General features: G+C 40.7%; 2 protein-coding genes across 3 annotated transcripts; one reads left to right on the top strand and one right to left on the bottom strand.

Moving 5' to 3' along the window:
• The first annotated feature begins 1885 nt into the window (after window positions 1-1885).
• LOC100562562 (olfactory receptor 5V1) lies at window positions 1886-3263 on the top strand. Its single transcript, XM_016994638.2, has one exon. The coding sequence runs from the start codon at window positions 2017-2019 to the stop codon at window positions 2953-2955; it is 939 nt and encodes a 312-aa protein (XP_016850127.2). The 5' UTR covers window positions 1886-2016; the 3' UTR covers window positions 2956-3263.
• Window positions 3264-3807: 544 nt separating this feature from the next.
• Window positions 3808-17595, bottom strand: LOC100562367 (long-chain fatty acid transport protein 2). Of its 2 annotated transcripts, none has more exons than XM_003222704.4 (10): window positions 16416-17595; window positions 14469-14678; window positions 13011-13166; window positions 10593-10717; window positions 9593-9787; window positions 8342-8432; window positions 7805-8003; window positions 7006-7103; window positions 5125-5255; window positions 3808-4252 (listed from the first exon to the last, which is right to left on the bottom strand). In XM_003222704.4, exons 1-10 carry the CDS (start codon window positions 16891-16893, stop codon window positions 4076-4078), a joined length of 1860 nt encoding a protein of 619 aa, XP_003222752.1. In that variant the 5' UTR covers window positions 16894-17595; the 3' UTR covers window positions 3808-4075. The 2 variants fall into 2 exon arrangements, with proteins under 2 accessions (XP_003222752.1, XP_062840698.1); XM_062984628.1 differs by lacking the exon at window positions 16416-17595 and adding an exon at window positions 14873-16069.
• Window positions 17596-17884: the final 289 nt, after the last annotated feature.

The following is a 17884-nucleotide window of genomic DNA, read 5'->3' as shown; positions in this document are numbered from 1 at the left end:
CAAGTTACAATAAATTGTGTTTACATTGGGTTGGAATATCTCAAAGAGTAACACTTCCTCCTGTGAATCAGTCCCAGTGGCACAGGATACATTTATATCATCCCCTTGGATCTACAACAAAGGCACAATATTTTTAAAATGAAGTGTTGTATCTTATAAACAAAGCTGAAATATTCATGGGATATTGTCCTGTAATACAACTGGCATCTTCTGATGAAAATATGAAAAGAAATCTTCAGTGGTATGAGATTTCTGGTAAATATATTTTATATACATAATTTTCTATTCATCTATCTAGGATTTTTTTTCTTACTAATTTATTATTATTATTTGAGAAAATGTTACAGTTTTATAAACATATTCTATAATTTCCCCCCTCTTTTATTTACATTGACCCATGTGTTCCCCTTCTCCAGAGCCATCTATCTAGGATTTGATATTAAATGTCACAGGCACCTTTCTCCAAAATTCTTGGGACCAGAAATGTTTCGGATTTCAGATATATTAGTTTCTTTTAGATATTGGAATCCCTGTGTTTGCATAATGAGATATCTTGGCAATGGGTTCCATATTTTACACAAATTAAAGCCATGCTTCATTTACCCTCTATGTATATAACCTGAAGGTAATGTCATGTACAATATTTTTTAATAATTTCATGCATTTAATGAAGTTTGTGTTCAATGAACTATCAAAAAGCAAACAATATCTTAGGCAACTATGTAGTTATGGAGCATTTTGGATCTCAGAGTTCCAGATAAGGGATGCTCATCATGTATCCAATCTCTCCTCTCTTCTCTTAGTGTCCCACTTCAGTTTGTTGTCTCCAAATAAGCTAGAATAGCATATTGGGGTGCTACATTATAGATGCAGCTTAACCAAATAAATTCTTGGCTAGACTACCCATGTACAGATCATAATTTTGTGCATGGAAATATACATTAGGAATGTCTATTTCCATCATGTATAGTGCCCAGATCAATGGAAGATTGGCAATACAAATGGCAAGTGCAGCAATCCTAGCAAATGGCTATTCAGTACCTCCTTGTGTAAAGTATCTTCAGTGATGAAGTGCCCTCACCCTCCTAAAGAAGTTGGTTGCTTGATTGTTGTTTTTGAAGGACAACACTCCTGTATTTGTGATAGTTGCACAGAGTTCTAACTTTTGCACAGGATTCTAACTTTTACAATTTGTCATTCAAGCTTTACCTACTGTTTGAAATTTCCTTTGTCCACACAACTATTAGAAGTACAAGATACCTCTTTTTTTATTTAGCTGCCCAAGTTTTAGTATTTGTCTGAGCAGCTTTATACAATTACCAGGAGTAAAATATGCAAATACATCAATTGTGATGGATTCGGGGTGCATAGGTACATAATACTGCTTAAAGTTCCACAGCTTCATCTTATGAAAGCCTGAAATTTAGTTGAGGTACTTAGATTTTTTTTTACCATAGAAGTTGTAGTCGGTTTTGCTGAAATCCTAATATAGAAGTACATAGAATCCCATATTAGGACTCTCTAATGTGGAATTCTAAGGACTTCACCAACCTACAAATCATAGGATCCCAGAAGTTGGAGCCATGGGGCTCAAAGTGGTAAAGCAAAGCTATACTATGTGTTATGGATATAGTCTTAGTCCTATAATGTAGATGATGTATTTGTTGGAAATTAGAGACAACTGTGTCATTAAAACATTTAATAGTAGAAATTATGTAATTTATTTATTTAGTGTCAAAAATATTGCATAAATGTTACAAAGCAATGCTTTTGGGTTGGAAAGATTAGCCATTTACAAGAAACGTTGCCCATGGGATGCCCGACTGTAGAGGTCATGTCAACAAATCACATCAAACATGAAAGTTATACGAAATAAAGTGGGAAACAAATCATAGAATCATAGAATCATAGAATAGTAGAGTTGGAAAATGATCGCAAGGACTTAAAGAAGCCTAATTTTGACCTATTTTTGTGTTTTTCCTTCTTTAAACCTCTTCCCCATTTCAGATATGAGACATGGAGCTGGTCCAAAATCAAACGGTGACTTTTGTCTTCCTGGGTTTCTCCAGCTTCCCTGAGCCCCACCTATTGTTCTTTCTCATATTTCTCATGATATATCTCACTGCTTTGCTTGGCAATGGGCTTATCTTGGCCACAGCATCCCTGAACTCTGGGCTACACTCACCCATGTACTACTTCATCCGACACCTGTCTTTCCTGGACATCTGCTACACTTCAGTCACGCTGCTCCACATGCTAAAGTATCTAGTGACTGAGATAAAGACAATATCTATTCAGGGCTGTCTAGTCCAACTTTACTTCCTAGTGGCCTTTCTGGGCATTGAGTGTCTCCTTTTGGCTGTAATGGCATATGACCGCTATGTTGCTATCTGCCACCCTCTTACATACGTTCTCTTCATGAACAGAAAGCTGTGCACAGGTTTGGTGGCAACCTCCTGGGTCTGTGGCTTCCTCAATGCCATGCTACACACTGCCATGACTGCTCAGGTGCCTTTCTGTGCTTCTCATGAAATTGAAAATGTATTCTGTGATGTTCCACAGCTTCTCAAACTGTCTTGCCAGGACACGTTCTTGAACCAAATCACATTGTTTGTAGTCACCTTGCTGCTTGGCGTTAGTCCTTTTCTATGCATCATGGCTTTCTACAGCCACATTGTGAGGGCAATTCTGAGGATCCGCACCACCCAGGGCCGCCACAAAGCATTCTCCACTTGTTCCTCACATCTCATAGTGGTCACCATCTTCTACAGCACCTGCATGTTCAATTACAACCGACCCAGCTCTTGCCATTCGGTAAAGATAGACACCTTGGCATCTGTGCTCTACAATGTTGTGACCCCAGCACTAAACCCAATCATCTTTTCCCTGCGGAATAAAGAAATGAAAGAAGGTCTGAAGCATATACTCAAACTTCAAATGCCATTCTTCCTCTAATGCCAGCTTAGTAATCAAATCCCATGTGTTACCTGCCAATTTTAATATATTCTGTACTGTTCAATTTGTTATTAAATGAACATAAATGTACTTGGTGGTTGTTGCTGTGGAGGTCAGGTTCACTCCCTTTGCTTAATGTCCTTCATCAGTTGCATGCCACAACACTCAAATCCATGGCCTCAAAAATAAGCAATCGAAAACTGTCAGTTTCTCTCATCTTCTGCTATGTATCATGGCTCAATGCTATAGAATCATGAAAGTTATAGGTTTGTAAGATCTTTAGCTTTCTCTGCCAAAGAGTGCTGATGCCTCACCAAACTACAAATCCCAGGATTCCATAGCATTTAGCCATCACAGTTAAAGTGGTGTCAAATTGCTTTAAGGACATCATCACAGGAAGTCATCTAACGTGGACAATTGCAGGGGGAATCCGTCGCCCAGCACCTCGCAATACCCGCAGGGATTCCTTCCTCATCACATGGGGAAAGTGTGGCTGCCCAGCTTTCCCCTGCTTTTGCCCAGTTGCTGGCAATGAGAACACAAGAAGCCTCCTGTGTGCTACTTTTCTTAGGACACATTCAGCTCAGTTTGGGGATGGAGCCCTGCCAGGAGTAGCTCTACACCATTTGATAGGATATAGTGGGCTCCAACCCCAAACTGTACTGGATGCATCCTATGGCAGGTAAAAAAGTCTGTGTGATGAAGTGGTTAATCTCTAGTCAGAGCTTGAAAAATTGGGTAGAGTATTCTGGGTATTATATTATCCAAAGATTAACTTTTCATCATTGACCACTCTACTACCCTATGTTGGTCTTTGATCTATCAGGGTATTGAAAAAAAAAAAGATGGCACTTACACTGGGAAAATATATATATTAATCTCTTCCTTTTCACCACCAACTCCTGAACATTTTTGTTTTTACTGCTTCTCATATGTTTTTTGCCAAATCAAATACCTCATATGGATGCCAAAAAAGTGAACCTACATCTATATGACCCATTCCAAACTCTCTCACAGTATCAAAATGGGATAGAAACCAAGAGGTCACACATGCAGTTCTTCCTAGGTTCCCTGTCTTATTTGGAACATGGAGGAGACCACCACATGATGAGAGTTCTTTTCACAATTTCAGTTTCTTCTCTGTGATGGAGCTGAAAATCTCCTGAGTCATGGGCACATAACATTTTTCTGAGTCATCTAAGAAGTACAAGGGGTCATTGATGACGGTGGGGTCAAATCCTTCCTTCACCAATTGACCTTTGCGTTGTTTGAATGTCTCAGTGAGCTCCAGGAAGTCCTGCAAGAAACATAAGAAATGAACTTGAGTCAATTTAATCACATCAGAGCTACAGCAGGCCAAGAACAACAGACAGAGCAGCAAGATAGGTATAGAAGTAGGGTGGTGAATGCCCTGCCACGGTCCTGTAATCTTGACACACCCTTGGAATGAACCTTGGCAGCTACACATTGATCATTCCTTGTCCGAAATGTTTGCATATACAGTACATAAAGAGGTATCTTGGAGATGAGACCCAGATGTAAGCATGAAATCCATTTATGTTCCATATACACCTTATACACACAACCTGAAGAGAATGTTATATGCAATATTTTCAATATTCTTGCTCATGAAACAAAATTGGTATACACTGGAGTATCAGGAAAAAAAATTCAGCTGCCCATAGGTAGAATTTTTGATTTTTTTAGTATTTTGTATTTCTGAAATACATATAAGTGATATTCCATTTGTACCACCAAATTTCAGCAGAAGTAGAAGCATCAGAACCAACCCTGGAGTCTCCAATGGAATTGGGAGTACTTGGTGGGAGACACACCAGGAAGTTGTCAGCCTCTTCTTTAATTATTCTACCTAAAATACCCAGTTTCCCATGCTATTTTAGTATTGAACTGGTTTCTGGACCATGACTTGAGTTTTTATGTTAATGTCATTGGTAGACGTCTCAAATCACATCACCCTCTCAGAGATCGACAATTACTGGCCTGCCTGTCCTATTGTTATTGCTTTCCTTGCTGCAGTTGCCCTTCCTATCAGCAAGCATCCAGAGTTTTCTTTGGCAACTTCAAAGTCATATATCTGTAGAGATTTCTTTACAAGTTGCACAGTTACAAATCCACATTAGGGAGTAAAGCAACACAAAGTTTCCACACCTGGATACGAATAAAGCGAGGTATGGCATAATTTGGTAAATAATCTTTGGAATAGAGATATAGCTTCTTTCCATCAAAGGGAAGTCCTTCCTTGAGCCGTATGGCAGCCATCCCAATCTTTCCTTCATGCCCTGAAACAAATAAGAAAAGTGTGGTTAAGGGAAAGAGCTGGATGTTACAAACAACACTCACTTTTAGCTGCTACTAGGGCAGTGATGAACAACACACAACTACAATGTATGGCAGAAGGTAGTAGGCATTGCGTGTGGACTTGTATATTGAATGAGGGAGTAAATTCTGCCTCGAGTGAATGTTTGAGCAAGTGTGAGAGAGGGTGATTTGCAGTTCTATAGTAATAAGACCATAAACTTCATCCAGTTGTATCTCTTGCGTATACCTCTTCATTAATTCCATTTCTCCCCCATTTGAAATTCCACAGCCAATTTGGGGAGGCAAAAACATTGTGGAGTGGTCAGTGGTGTTAGAAGATTAGAAGAAGCAAGGAGAAGTTCAAATGACCTCATATGCTGAAAGAACATATGGTGATAAGATCATATGTTCTAGTACTTGTATTCTGTCATAGATAGATAGATAGATAGATAGATAGATAGATAGATAGATAGATAGATAGATAGATAGATAGATAGATAGATAGATAGATAGATAGATAGATAGATAGATAGATAGATAGACAGACAGACAGACAGACAGACAGACAGACAGACAGACAGACAGACAGACAGACAGGGCATCATGGCCTCTTTCACTGGTCTGCTTGGCAGGCATATGAAGAGTTTCCACACATGAATATACAGCCAGCCCTCTACATTTGCAGATTTGACTATCAGAGATTTAAAATGTTATCTCTATGAAATGCTGGACTCCTTAGTTCAACTCTATCATCAACTTCTAAACACCTCTCTAGGAATCTTTGAGTCACTCAGTATAATTCTAAGGTCAGCTTCCAGTGGAAATTGACCACAAAGTCATCCTGGAAGACCTAGTAAAGGTAAAGGTTTCCCCTGACGTTAAGTCCAATCGTGTCCGACTCTGGGAGTTGGTGCTCATCTCCATTTCTAAGCCGAAGAGCCGGTGTTGTCCGTAGACACCTCCGAGGTCATGTGGCCGGCATGACTGCATGGAGCGCCGTTACCTTCCCGCTGGAGCGGTACCTATTGATCTACTCACATTTGCATGTTTTCGAACTGCTAGGTTGGCAGAAGCTGGAGCTAACAGTGGGCACTCACTCTACTCCCCGGATTTGAACCTGGGACCTTTCTGTCTTCAAGTTCAGCAGCTCAGCATTTTAACACACTGAGCCACTGGAGATGTTCTTTTAGGTAAAAAATGAGGTTTTAATATGTCATCCCCCCCCCCCACACACACACACACACGTTTATGTGACCCTTACTCCAGCAACTATGAAAGGCTGACAATACATGTATATGGCTTCTCCATGTTATCTATTAACACACTGACCAAATACATGAATGAAGGTTATAGGTTTGCTGAAGATAGAAAAGGTCAGGGCAAACTGTAGCATTTTCTCACCCCGCACATGTTTTCACGCTCTAACACAAAGTATCTCAAGGCAACACGAAGCCTGTTTTGAAATTTTAGTAAAGGGCAACAAAGGAACTTTGGGCCTGTTTGTGTTAACCCCATCTAATATGATCTTATACATCCACAAGCTTCTGGAAATCATTTCAAAGAATCAAAAACAAAAAAAGCAAAAAAATAGTAAGATACCCAAAATGGGTACAAATGTGGATTCTAACCAGCTCTGCTTCAACACATTTCTGAAGAGTAGACCATGATCACATATTACTGGATATGAAACAAAACATCAGTAAGGTGCTTTTAATCACATTTCAGACTCACCTGGCACTGGTACCCCGTATACATTAACTTCCTGAATAAAGTCAACTTCTACCAGGGTCGCTTCAACCTCTGTAGTGGCCACATTCTCCCCTTTCCAGCTGCAATGAGAGGGTGGGTTAATATTAGTGGATTAGAAGTGAACGTTTATGAGTTTTTTAATAGTCTGTCTAGCTGACCAGATAGCTAAATCAGCCACATTCCACCTTTTTTCTAATTGTATTAGCATGGCACACATGGCTCCCTGCTGACTGATCCATGTATGGGTTTCATGGCTGATCATTAGCTAGAACTTGAAACTTCTAAGCCTAGTCTAACTCTCTGAAATGTCTATGCTACACTCTCTCTTTTAATACAATGAAGGTTCAGGTCTCATCGGGGGCTTGATAGCGTTGATTCCTGATGCCATCCCGCAGATCCCTCTGGGAATCAAACCAAAGTTTTCCTAATTCATAGTTTCCCTCCCTGACTTCTTTTTTTTTACATTTGTGCATGTGCCATCTAGATTTTGCATGGGTGTTGACCCAGATGAACACAGTGGGATTCATTTCCATATGAACATGCACAGAATTGCTCTATGCTATAGAAGTCTCTTGATGTGAGAAAAATGGGGTGCCTTATTCTGCTGTTTTGTGTGTAATGTTCCCTTACTTGGTCCATGGGCCACTGGTGTGTACAGTGCATGCATCATAGGCATGATGGTGCCAACAAGACCCAAGGATTCAACAGACACCACCCCAGCACCATCTTCTCAACAATAAGAAGAACCTATCCACATTAAGGAGTATGCTTTGAGACTCACCGGAAGGTATCTCCTACCCGGTCCTGGAAATATATGAAGCCTTCGTGGTCTTGCATCAGAAGATCACCACTATTAAAGTAGCAGTCTCCTTTCTTCAAGACATCCCGAAGCATTTTCTTTTCTGTCTTTTGCACGTCTCCCGCATAGCCTTCAAATGGGGCATTCTCAGTGATCTTGGTTACCATTAAACCAGTTTTACCTTGAAAAGAAAAGGGAGCCCAATAGAATTTGCAAAGACCTATTTTCCCACAGAACCAGGCATAAGGCTGCCTTCCACGAATGCATCAACAAATGTTACTGAAGTCAACCTTCACTATGATTCTCCTCAGATACATTTGCACCTGTCATGAAAGGTACTTCAGAAATCCCCATAATATACTTCCATAATTTTCAGACAGCTAGTTATATCTGTCTGTTTCAATACAAAAAGGAGTCTTGTGTGACCTCAAATAGCAACCAGTGCAATTCAGCATAAGCTTTAAAGGACTACACACCCCTATCCCAGTCTGTGTTTAAGTACTTGTTTCATACGCTTACCTATAGCCACTGGGATGCAGTATCCTTTCTCGTCCCTCACAGGCTCATCCTTCTCAATATCATACTGAATAAATTCAAACTGTATCAGTTTCTGAAACAGAACAGATGAGAAATGGCAACATGACCCCATGAGGTCTAAATAGATGTACGGTACATGGTCAACTGAATTATGTCCCCATGAAGTATTATTAATTCCTGTAGTTTAAAATTTGATAAATTGTAGTGTTATGTGGATTGCACCCATTTGTAAATACAGTATTTTATATATTCTATATACTGTGTGGGTCTGTTACATGTTTATGGCTTTATATGTTATATGTTATGCATTCAGTACTGACCACAGCTTCTTACAGTTTGTCATTAAACTAGATACATACAGATAGAACATATTTTCCCCTTTGTAAATAAGACAGAAACCTCAGTTAAAGGGGCTATTCCCAGATTCAGATGAAATGAGTAATTATTTCTCAGATTTACTTAAAGAGACAGGGTTAGAGATGTTGGAACTAGCTACATACTTGCTTCTTAATGAGCCAGTGAGAGTGGACTGGTTTGAGCATTAGACTAAACCCCTGGAGAAGAGCATTCAAATCAGCCATGAAAAGCCACTTGGGAAAGCCAAACTCTTTCAATCTCAGAGGAAGGCAAAGGCAAAATCCTTTCTGAACAAACCTTGCCAAGAAAACCCCATAACCTAGTGGTTGTCAACCTGTAGATCTCAAGATGTTTTGGCCTTCAACTCCCCGAAATCCTAACAGCTAGTAAACTGGCTGAGATTTCTAGGAGTTGTAGCCCAAAACACCTGGGGACCCACAGGTTGAGAACCACTGCACATAAAACCACCCTAAGTTAGAAATTACTTGATGGCATTGAGAGCAGCAAAACAACTATCTTCTAGCTAGCTGGAGTAGAGTCGATTCTTATCCAAGATCTAGGGAGAGCCATAAAATGGCTTTGTCATGGGCCCAAGAGTCAACTCATTGGCTGTGGAATACAGCCTTGCTATGAAAAGTACTGAATGGTCACTTTATGACTGGAAGAATCCTGGGCAATCAGCCTTGTACACATCTGGATCCTTTCCAAAATCAGAATATGGTTAAGCTGTAGATGCAGAAACAATCTTCTTATCATGTTTCCCTATAGCCAATGCAACAATCAGTGCACGGTACAAAAAAAATCTTCCACTCTTTCTCTAATCAAAGCTTTAGCACCCCATGGAAATCCTGAAACCTTTCAGTGTGATCTTATTACCTTGATTAAAAAGTTGGTCCTTCCCACAGCTCCAACTTTCCCTGTGTAGTTAACAAAACCAGCATTCCCCTCAGTAGCTCCATACAGCTCATAGATACGTATGGGTCCAAAGCGGTCCAGGAATTCCTTCCAGACCTCCATTCGCATGCCATTACCTACTGCTAGTCGGACACTGTGGTCACGGTCGTTGTCTTTCTGCAAGGCAACAAGTCAAAAGAATAATTATTGGACTACATAGAATAGTTAAATTAATAGCTACTCCAGAAAACCAGGCAGGGAATCCGAGGGTCTGATTACAAAAACATGGTGATCAACATGTGTTGCATCAACAATTATTCACTCTTCCCTTCCCCTTCCCCTCATTCACTAGAAGCTGTATTAGCTTTTTCTGGGCATTGTAGTGGGATAGAAATAACTCCCAATACAAATGTGTCAAGGGCCTCTCTTGATGTGTTCTCGCAAATCTTTGAGGGAGACACCATAATTTCAATGACTACCAGTAATGGAACTAGATCTTCTTTCTTTGGACAGCACAGAAACCCAGAGTCCTTATGAATCAGTTTTCATGAAGAGGAATAGGAGGGGAGAAAGAAGTATATAAACATGAATCACTTTCATAACGATGTTTGAATCTGCGGCTATGCTCACAATTCTTTTGAGAGCACTAGACTGGTACAATTCTTTGGAAGCTGTGGGTGAGGAAATACAACTGTACTAGGAACACCATAAATGGTGTTTCCAGGAATAGCACATACTGTTGCCCAACCTTCACAAAGAGATCTTACTTTGGTTACACAAGCCATGAAGAAGTCCAACTGCTAGCCTGACTTGATTGCACAAGTTTAAATCCCCAACAATATTTCAAACAGTCTTCATAGGATCACACTGACTTTGCTCTTACATCTGTTCCATGGGCTCAAGTGTGAGATTCTGTAGGACAATCCAGTTCTACTCTTCACAAGACACTATTCCAAAATACTTGACCTATCTCATTGATTACCTTTGGTGCATTGCACACATAGCGCATAATTTCTCCTACATACTGGACTACAGTGGCACGGTATTTTCTGCAGTCATCCCAGTACTTTGTAACAGAAAATTTAGGTGTCAGGACACATGTTGCGCCTTGTAGAAAAGACAGAGAGGGTATTTATGAGTTAAGTAAAGAAGGATGCTCTTTTCTAAATGCAATGCACAATAAATTATTGCAATATTTAGACATTTCTACCAGTGCAACAGATAGACAGAACTGTATACAGATCCTACTTTTTTTTATTTATTTATTTACAGCATTTATATTCTGCCCTACTTTTGGGGGGATTTGTCTCCTAATTATTGGTTTTTATAGTTCTTAGCACTATAGGAAATCATTAAGGTGTATTAATTTTATCTTTATAGAGCCCTGTTGTACTCTGAACTTATTATGCCTGCATTTTCTCAGGCAAGTAGGTATCGGCTTGCAGCTTCAAAATACAACATTGCACAGAGGGTGAAGGCTTCTTTTGGATCAATGATATGTGACCAGCTAATCTGTTCTATGTGCAAACAATGTGGCCTTGTACAACTTCTGTCTATTTGTCTGTTTGACTATTTATTTAGTTTCAGCTTAGCCATGGAGAGATTAATGATAATTAAGGCTGGTAAATGTTTGATTTGGGGGCTCCAGCACGCAGATACACGTGGTTGCATTTAGCAACTAAAGGTACCTTATATACTTATGTATAAGTCAACTTCATGTATACATCTTGGGCAGGTTTTGTGGTCAAAATTATGGACTTTGATATAACCTAGGAAAAAGTCAAGAGTCATTCAATGGAGAGGAAAATATTATTCATGCCTCGGGGGGGGGGGGGGGGGGGCAGCTGTCCCTGACTGCCTTTGTCATTTTTCCAATCGAGCATTCAAAAGGGTCAGAAATGGCACCACAGCAGAGAGAATAGAAGGAACTGATGTGTCTTTCAGTTTTTCCCTTTCACCACTCTACTCAGAAAAGAGGATGGGTCCATTTTTGTGGAGAGATCATAATAATCAACCACATATTTCCCCCGGTGAACTTAGTGAAAGCATGTGGTCAACAATTTCCAAAACATTTTCCAGTTCCAAAAGAAATTTATTTATTTTATTTATTTCAATTATTTATACCCCGCCCTTCTCACCCGAGGGGACTCAGGGCGGCTTACAAGTGGCAATTGATGCCGTTACACCAATATACAATAAACTAAAATGATTAAAACAGTTAAAACAGTCATAAAATAGTCATAAAATACAATATACGAAGTTTAAAACAATGCAAAGTGCTTATGCCATTCATCCACCAGACCTTATACAAGAGCCGTAATTCAGACCGCGTCGAAGCCAACACATGCTTATTCTTCAAATGCCTGCGTACATAGCCAGGTCTTCAGTTTTTTTCTGAACCCCAAAAGGGATGGGGCCTGCTGAATGTCACTGGGGAGGGAGTTCCACAGCTGGGGAGCCACCACCGAGAAGGCCCTATCTCTCGTCCCCACCCGCCGTAAAGACAACAACTAGGGGATATAGGTGAATATTTTTAGCCACATCGCCGTAACCACTCCGTTTCCCCTGCCATCATGCATGCAAATATACACATTTCCTTTAAGCATGCATGCACTCATACTGATATATTGAGATCCAAGTACAAGCACACATTTTCTTAAGCATTAAAAAATGTAACACTGTGAAAGAGTAATTTCCTGATGTGGGTGATCAGGTTACCATCTGGCCTCCCATCAACCTGTCCCATCCACCACTAATTTGTCCCCCAACTCCACAACAATGGAGTATTGTCCACATGCCCGAAAATCTAGATTTTCTGGAAAATGATGGGGTTAAAGGCAAGGTTTCTGATGCAGATTAAACCCAAAAGAACTGCATTCTAAAGAAATAATAACAAACTTTGTGTAGTAAAGCAGCTACAAGGTGAGTACAAATTGTTGGGTTTTTTTAAGTTCACCTAGACCAGTGGTTCTCAACCCGTGAGTCCCCAGATGTTTTGGCCTTCAACTCCCCGAAATCCTAACAACTGGTAAACTGAGTGGGATTTCTGGGAGTTGTAGGCCAAAACATCTGGGGATCCGCAGGTTGAGAACCACTGACCTAGACCCTTTTGGCTAGTCTCTGTTGAGGGAGTAGAGAATTTAGCTGCCATGGGACCAGGGCTGGCTATTTTCCTTGTTTACATACTCTTATTTCTCAAGAAATGTAGCTTATGGAGCAATTTGATGGTAAATGTTTCTGAGCATGTGGTGTAAGTAAAGCATCTTGAACATCCTCTGATAGCTTCCACATCTTTTTTTACTCTATTCGCCTTTATATGCATAATGGTTCCGCACGTCATCCATTCTTGCCTATCACACCCCTACAGTATGGTCAGTCCCCATAGACTTCCTATACATACCAATGTCGATGCATGATGCAATCCCACTTAATGCAGATGCATGGTACAGTGGGAGTGGGATGTAGATGATATCATCTGGATGGACACCACACAGGCCGAATAGATTAGCTGCTGATAACACTTTTCGGTGGGTGATGATAGCGGCTTTTGGTAGCCCTGAGGTAGGCAAAGAAGGGGCTCATTTCACAACCTGAAGTGATTGCCTCAATCAAAAAACAAATACTTCCAAACACACAACTTGCCTTTCCATGCTCACAAATCTTAACAATATCCACACACTCTTTCTCTGAATAGTCAAGAGTAGAAACACCAGCTATAAGATATTATTTTGTTCTGTATCTCAGATCAACCAACATTGTGGTTCCTAAACTTTTTCTGTATTAGAGGTAACACATCCAATATCATGTGGCGACTGCGTTGAAAGCAGAAACATTTAATTGCAGGCAGAACAAGAGAAGAAGACCAACAGACACATTTAAGCATGAACTTTCATGAATGAAGAACTCACTCTAAGAGCTCCAGGCATATAAACAGTAACTATGTATGGTTGGGTTGCAGACTAAATATATACACTTTACCCTTGGTATCTGCTGGAATTTGATTCCAGGACCCTTCATGGATATCTAGATCTGTGGATGCTCAAGTTCCATTATACAGTGGTTGAGCAAAATGGTGTCCCATAAAATTGTCAAATTAGGGCTGGCTTTTTAAATTATCTATCTCTATCTATCTATCTGTGGATGGTTGAATCTGTGGATGCAGAAATCATGGAGAAGAGGATTAACTGTACCATTTGATTATCTCACAGTTATAATCAAGTTATAAAGGAGCCCCCAGTGGTACAGTAGGTTAAATTGCTGAACTGCTGAACTAGCTGACCAGAAGTTCAGGGATCTGGGTGAGCTCCCACTGTTAGCCCCAGCTTCTGTCAACCTAGCAGTTCGAAAACATATGAATGTGAGTAGATCAATAAGTACCACTCTGGCAGGAAGGTAACGGCGCTCCATGCAGTCATTCTAACCACATGACCATGGAGGCGTCTACAGACAACACCGGCTCTTCAGCTTAGAAATGGAGATGAGCACCAGCCCCCAGAGTCGGACACGACTGGACTTAATGTTAGGGGAAAATTTGCAGAAGTGCACTTGAGTGGAGAATAGGCTGGGAAACATCATTGGTTAAAATACGCTTGCATGTACTGTGAGGATTGGGTCAAATTTAATTTGAAACTCCCTTCCACTGAATCAAACCACACATTCATTCAACCCAATTCTGTGCCTGGTGATAAGTCTTCAAGGCGTTGAAAACTTTGATTTTTCTAGCTGGAAGTACCAAGAATTGCAAAGCATGGTGTAAACCACTCACTGGCCATTGCAAAGGCATGCCATAAAAAATCAGGAAAATATTTTGAAGTCCAACAACATGGTCTGTCATTGAGGTTACATCCTTTGTCCTCACCTGTGGTTCCAGATGTGAAAATATACAAGGATGTTGATTTGGAAGTTATGTTGGCTCGGAAAGAAGCAGGAACTGGTTCAGTTGAGCTGGTTTTGATCTGTCCCTGCAAAGCTTCCACACCTTCAGTTGGAGAGTCATCACTCAGGTAGAAAACGCGTACCCCTTTATTGTTTAGAGTAGGCAGGACGTCTTCAATTGCACCCTGAAAGTCTTAAAGAGAAAAAGAACTGAAATCTGAATTGACTTTTTAGGCACTCCTTTTTGAAATTTCTCCTGTCTTGGAAGGTCAAAATATAAATTCCCACTTAGAAATTATGCAACAAAAGGATCTTGTCTCCTTTCCATCTTCAGCTTCCAAAAATTAAGATGCTCCAAAAATCAACAAATAAAATCCAAAAAATTACCTCCAAATAATCTTTGCTCCTTTTTCATGCCAATCCTTTAAAAATCCTTACTCAGCACTTCCGCGTCCTCCTGGGCATTAAAACCCTTTGTCTGCTCACAAGTGTTCTGGGCCCGTAACCCTTTGTTGGGAATGGAAGAGCCGTTAAGCTCTAATCACCCTCTTTTATGAGGCAAATTCCCATTAAAATAGCAGAGTAAAGAATTGCAGCAGGGTGAGACTTGAGACTTACGCGAGTGTGAGTTTCGGAAGGCCTCTGTGTCATCAGGAAGGCAAAAGGGATGCAAAGTTAGCTTTAAAGATTAAAAGCATTTATTGAGGTAAAAAGAAATCCATTGATGGATAGAAAAGGTTTGGATCTAACTAACTGATCTATCCTGTTCTAATACACATAGACGGATTAAAATAAAAAACTCTATAGATAGGCTACATCTTGACTAATAGAGGACAGAGGTGCGTCCTCTCTGGAACAAAGCAGGAAGCTGGAATGGCGGTCAGCCTCGTGGGTCTGGTCACTTCTTCTCTAGGGCCATAAACATTCCAAAGGATCAAATTGGGGAAGTTACGTCAAAGCCCTAGGAGAGATTACATTTCTAGGAACATCAAAGGGTGGGCTGACCTAAATAGGATGGGAACCAGGAAACAATGGTGAATCCTATCTAGGCATGCTTTGGAAAGGGGGGGGGGGAAGGATTCCCTCAATCTAACTCTATCATCTATCTGACTACATTTAGACTTGAGTAGTCCAGGATGAATCCCAACAAATTTCTCCTGTCTTGGAAGGTCAAAATATAAATTCCCACTTAGAAATTATGTAGTATATTGTTTATGAACCATTTCCACCAATGTAACTTTTGCATATAGGGCAGTGGTTCTCAACCTGGGGTCCCTAGATGTTTTTGGCTTTCAAGTCCCAGAAATCCCATCACATGCAATTGCTAAATACATGTTAAAATGGTCAAGTTACTACGAGTGCATCTATACTGTAGAAGTAATACAGTTTGACACCACTACAACTGCCATGGCTCAGTGCTATATAACCCTGTGAAGTTGTAGTTTGTTGATGAACCAGCACTCTGGCAGAGAAGGCTAAAGATCTTGTAAAACTGGATTAACAATGGCCATTCATGAAGGTGTTACCAGAATTCTTAAGATGGTACCAAAGTAGGGTCACTAACTTCCTCAACTGGGGTTAGAAAAAAATGCCCCATATAGAGCTGACAGGTATCAGTATGTGGCATTCTCCCCACCCCCCTTCCCCTCCCTTACTATTTAACTCTATAATGTTGGTAATAATTATTGCTGACACTGAGAAAGTGCTGTAAAAAATATATGAAGCCAAGGAAGTATGAGTTACATGGGTATGTGGAAGGATGATTGCAGGACCTTGGTTTGGCAAATCAGCACAATTGCCCAAATGAAGAGATATGCAATAACAAAGGTGTTTGTCCTGATATGTATGTGCTAGGTGTGATCATGTGACTAGCACAGAATAGACATATCCCTCCTGCTGTAACCATTTCTTATACCTAGGCAGCCCTCACCTGGCGTTGTCAGTAGCACCTTGGCTTCACAGGAGCTGATCACATGTAACAAGGACTTGGATCGGATGTTATAGTTGACGCAGGCCATGGTGCAGCCAATCTTCTCCAGGCCCATCCAGATCCAAAGATAGGCAGGGACATTCTTCAAGAAAACACCCACTGTTTCCCCTTCTTTCAGGCCCACATGGCTTTGTAGCACTCTGGCCACTTTACTGCTCCAGTTGTCGATGTCCCTGTAGGAGTAGACTTCTTCTTCAAAGAGAACCAGAGGCTTTTCTGGTTGTTTCTGGACTTTCTCCAAGAAGATGTCCAGCACGGTAAGGGGTGGGTTGCTTTTGATACGTTTCTGCCACCTATATCCCACACGTAGCATGGTGAAGAGAAAAGATAAATCCAACCAAAGGTAAGGAAAGAAAATATTCCCCAGGAGGGGCATAAGGATCAGGAGTCCCACCACAACTGTAAACAGGCTCCCCATGGCTAGGATTAGGAGTTGGAGCCAGTGAACCAGAAGCCTTCAATCGCTCGCTCACTGTAAGCTCTGTCCTCTTGCGTGGAAGGCAAAAGCAAACGAGCAAGTGTGGATGAGATGGAATTCATTCACCTCCCCTCGCTTCCCGAAGATTGATTCGATAACACACTTGGATCCCAGTCAAGTTACTTTAATTTATCTAATCAGTACTGTGTTCTTTGCTCCCTACCAGTCCTACCCATGCCTTCTTTGGCATGGAACAGGAATGCCTTACAATGAGCCAACTAGGTACAACCCTTTATCAGTGTCAACAGTTCCTCCTGATTTCAGATGGGGATCTTCCCTGTACGCAATTTGAACGAGTGAAGTAGGTTGTACTGTACACAACTAAAGCCCTCCTGAAAGATAACCACCCAACCTCTGTTTAAAGATCTCCAAAGAAAAAGAACCGCCACCTTCTGTGGCCATCTCTTCCACTGGTGAAGAGTTCTTACAAAGAGAACGCATTGCCATCTATCTTCATCAAGTCCTAAAAAGAGACATTCTACCACAGAAGTTTAAGGACTAGAAATACTAAAGCGGTGTTTTCTAGGTCATCCAGTACAATTATATGATATGTGTCTGCCAACAGCAGGCTAGAGTTGTGCTGGAGGACCTGAAAACCCTAGAGTGTACTCTCTAGACATCTGCCAAGTCCTCCAGAGAAATTCCCTAGTAAGTGTCCACCAATAGTCATTCATTTCAACACAGGTTGCTATTATCGGTAGTTTCATGTTTCCATAGTAAGTCCAGGGACATATTCCCCATGGATACGGAAGCAATACTGTAATATGAATGCTCCCTACATGCTTTATTTCAATATCAATTGGTTCTCCGAATATTACTGGTCTTCAAATCCCAGTAGCTTCTAGCTGACATCCCAAAATGGGGGGATGTTAGGAGTTTGCAATCCCAAATTGAATATCCCATTACATTTTGAAACATCTAAAAAGATTAT

This window comes from Anolis carolinensis, chromosome 6, assembly GCF_035594765.1.
Source record: "Anolis carolinensis isolate JA03-04 chromosome 6, rAnoCar3.1.pri, whole genome shotgun sequence".
Lineage (NCBI taxonomy): Eukaryota > Metazoa > Chordata > Lepidosauria > Squamata > Dactyloidae > Anolis > Anolis carolinensis.
Note: the sequence above shows the minus strand (reverse complement) of the source record. Positions and strands in the feature narration are given on the sequence as shown.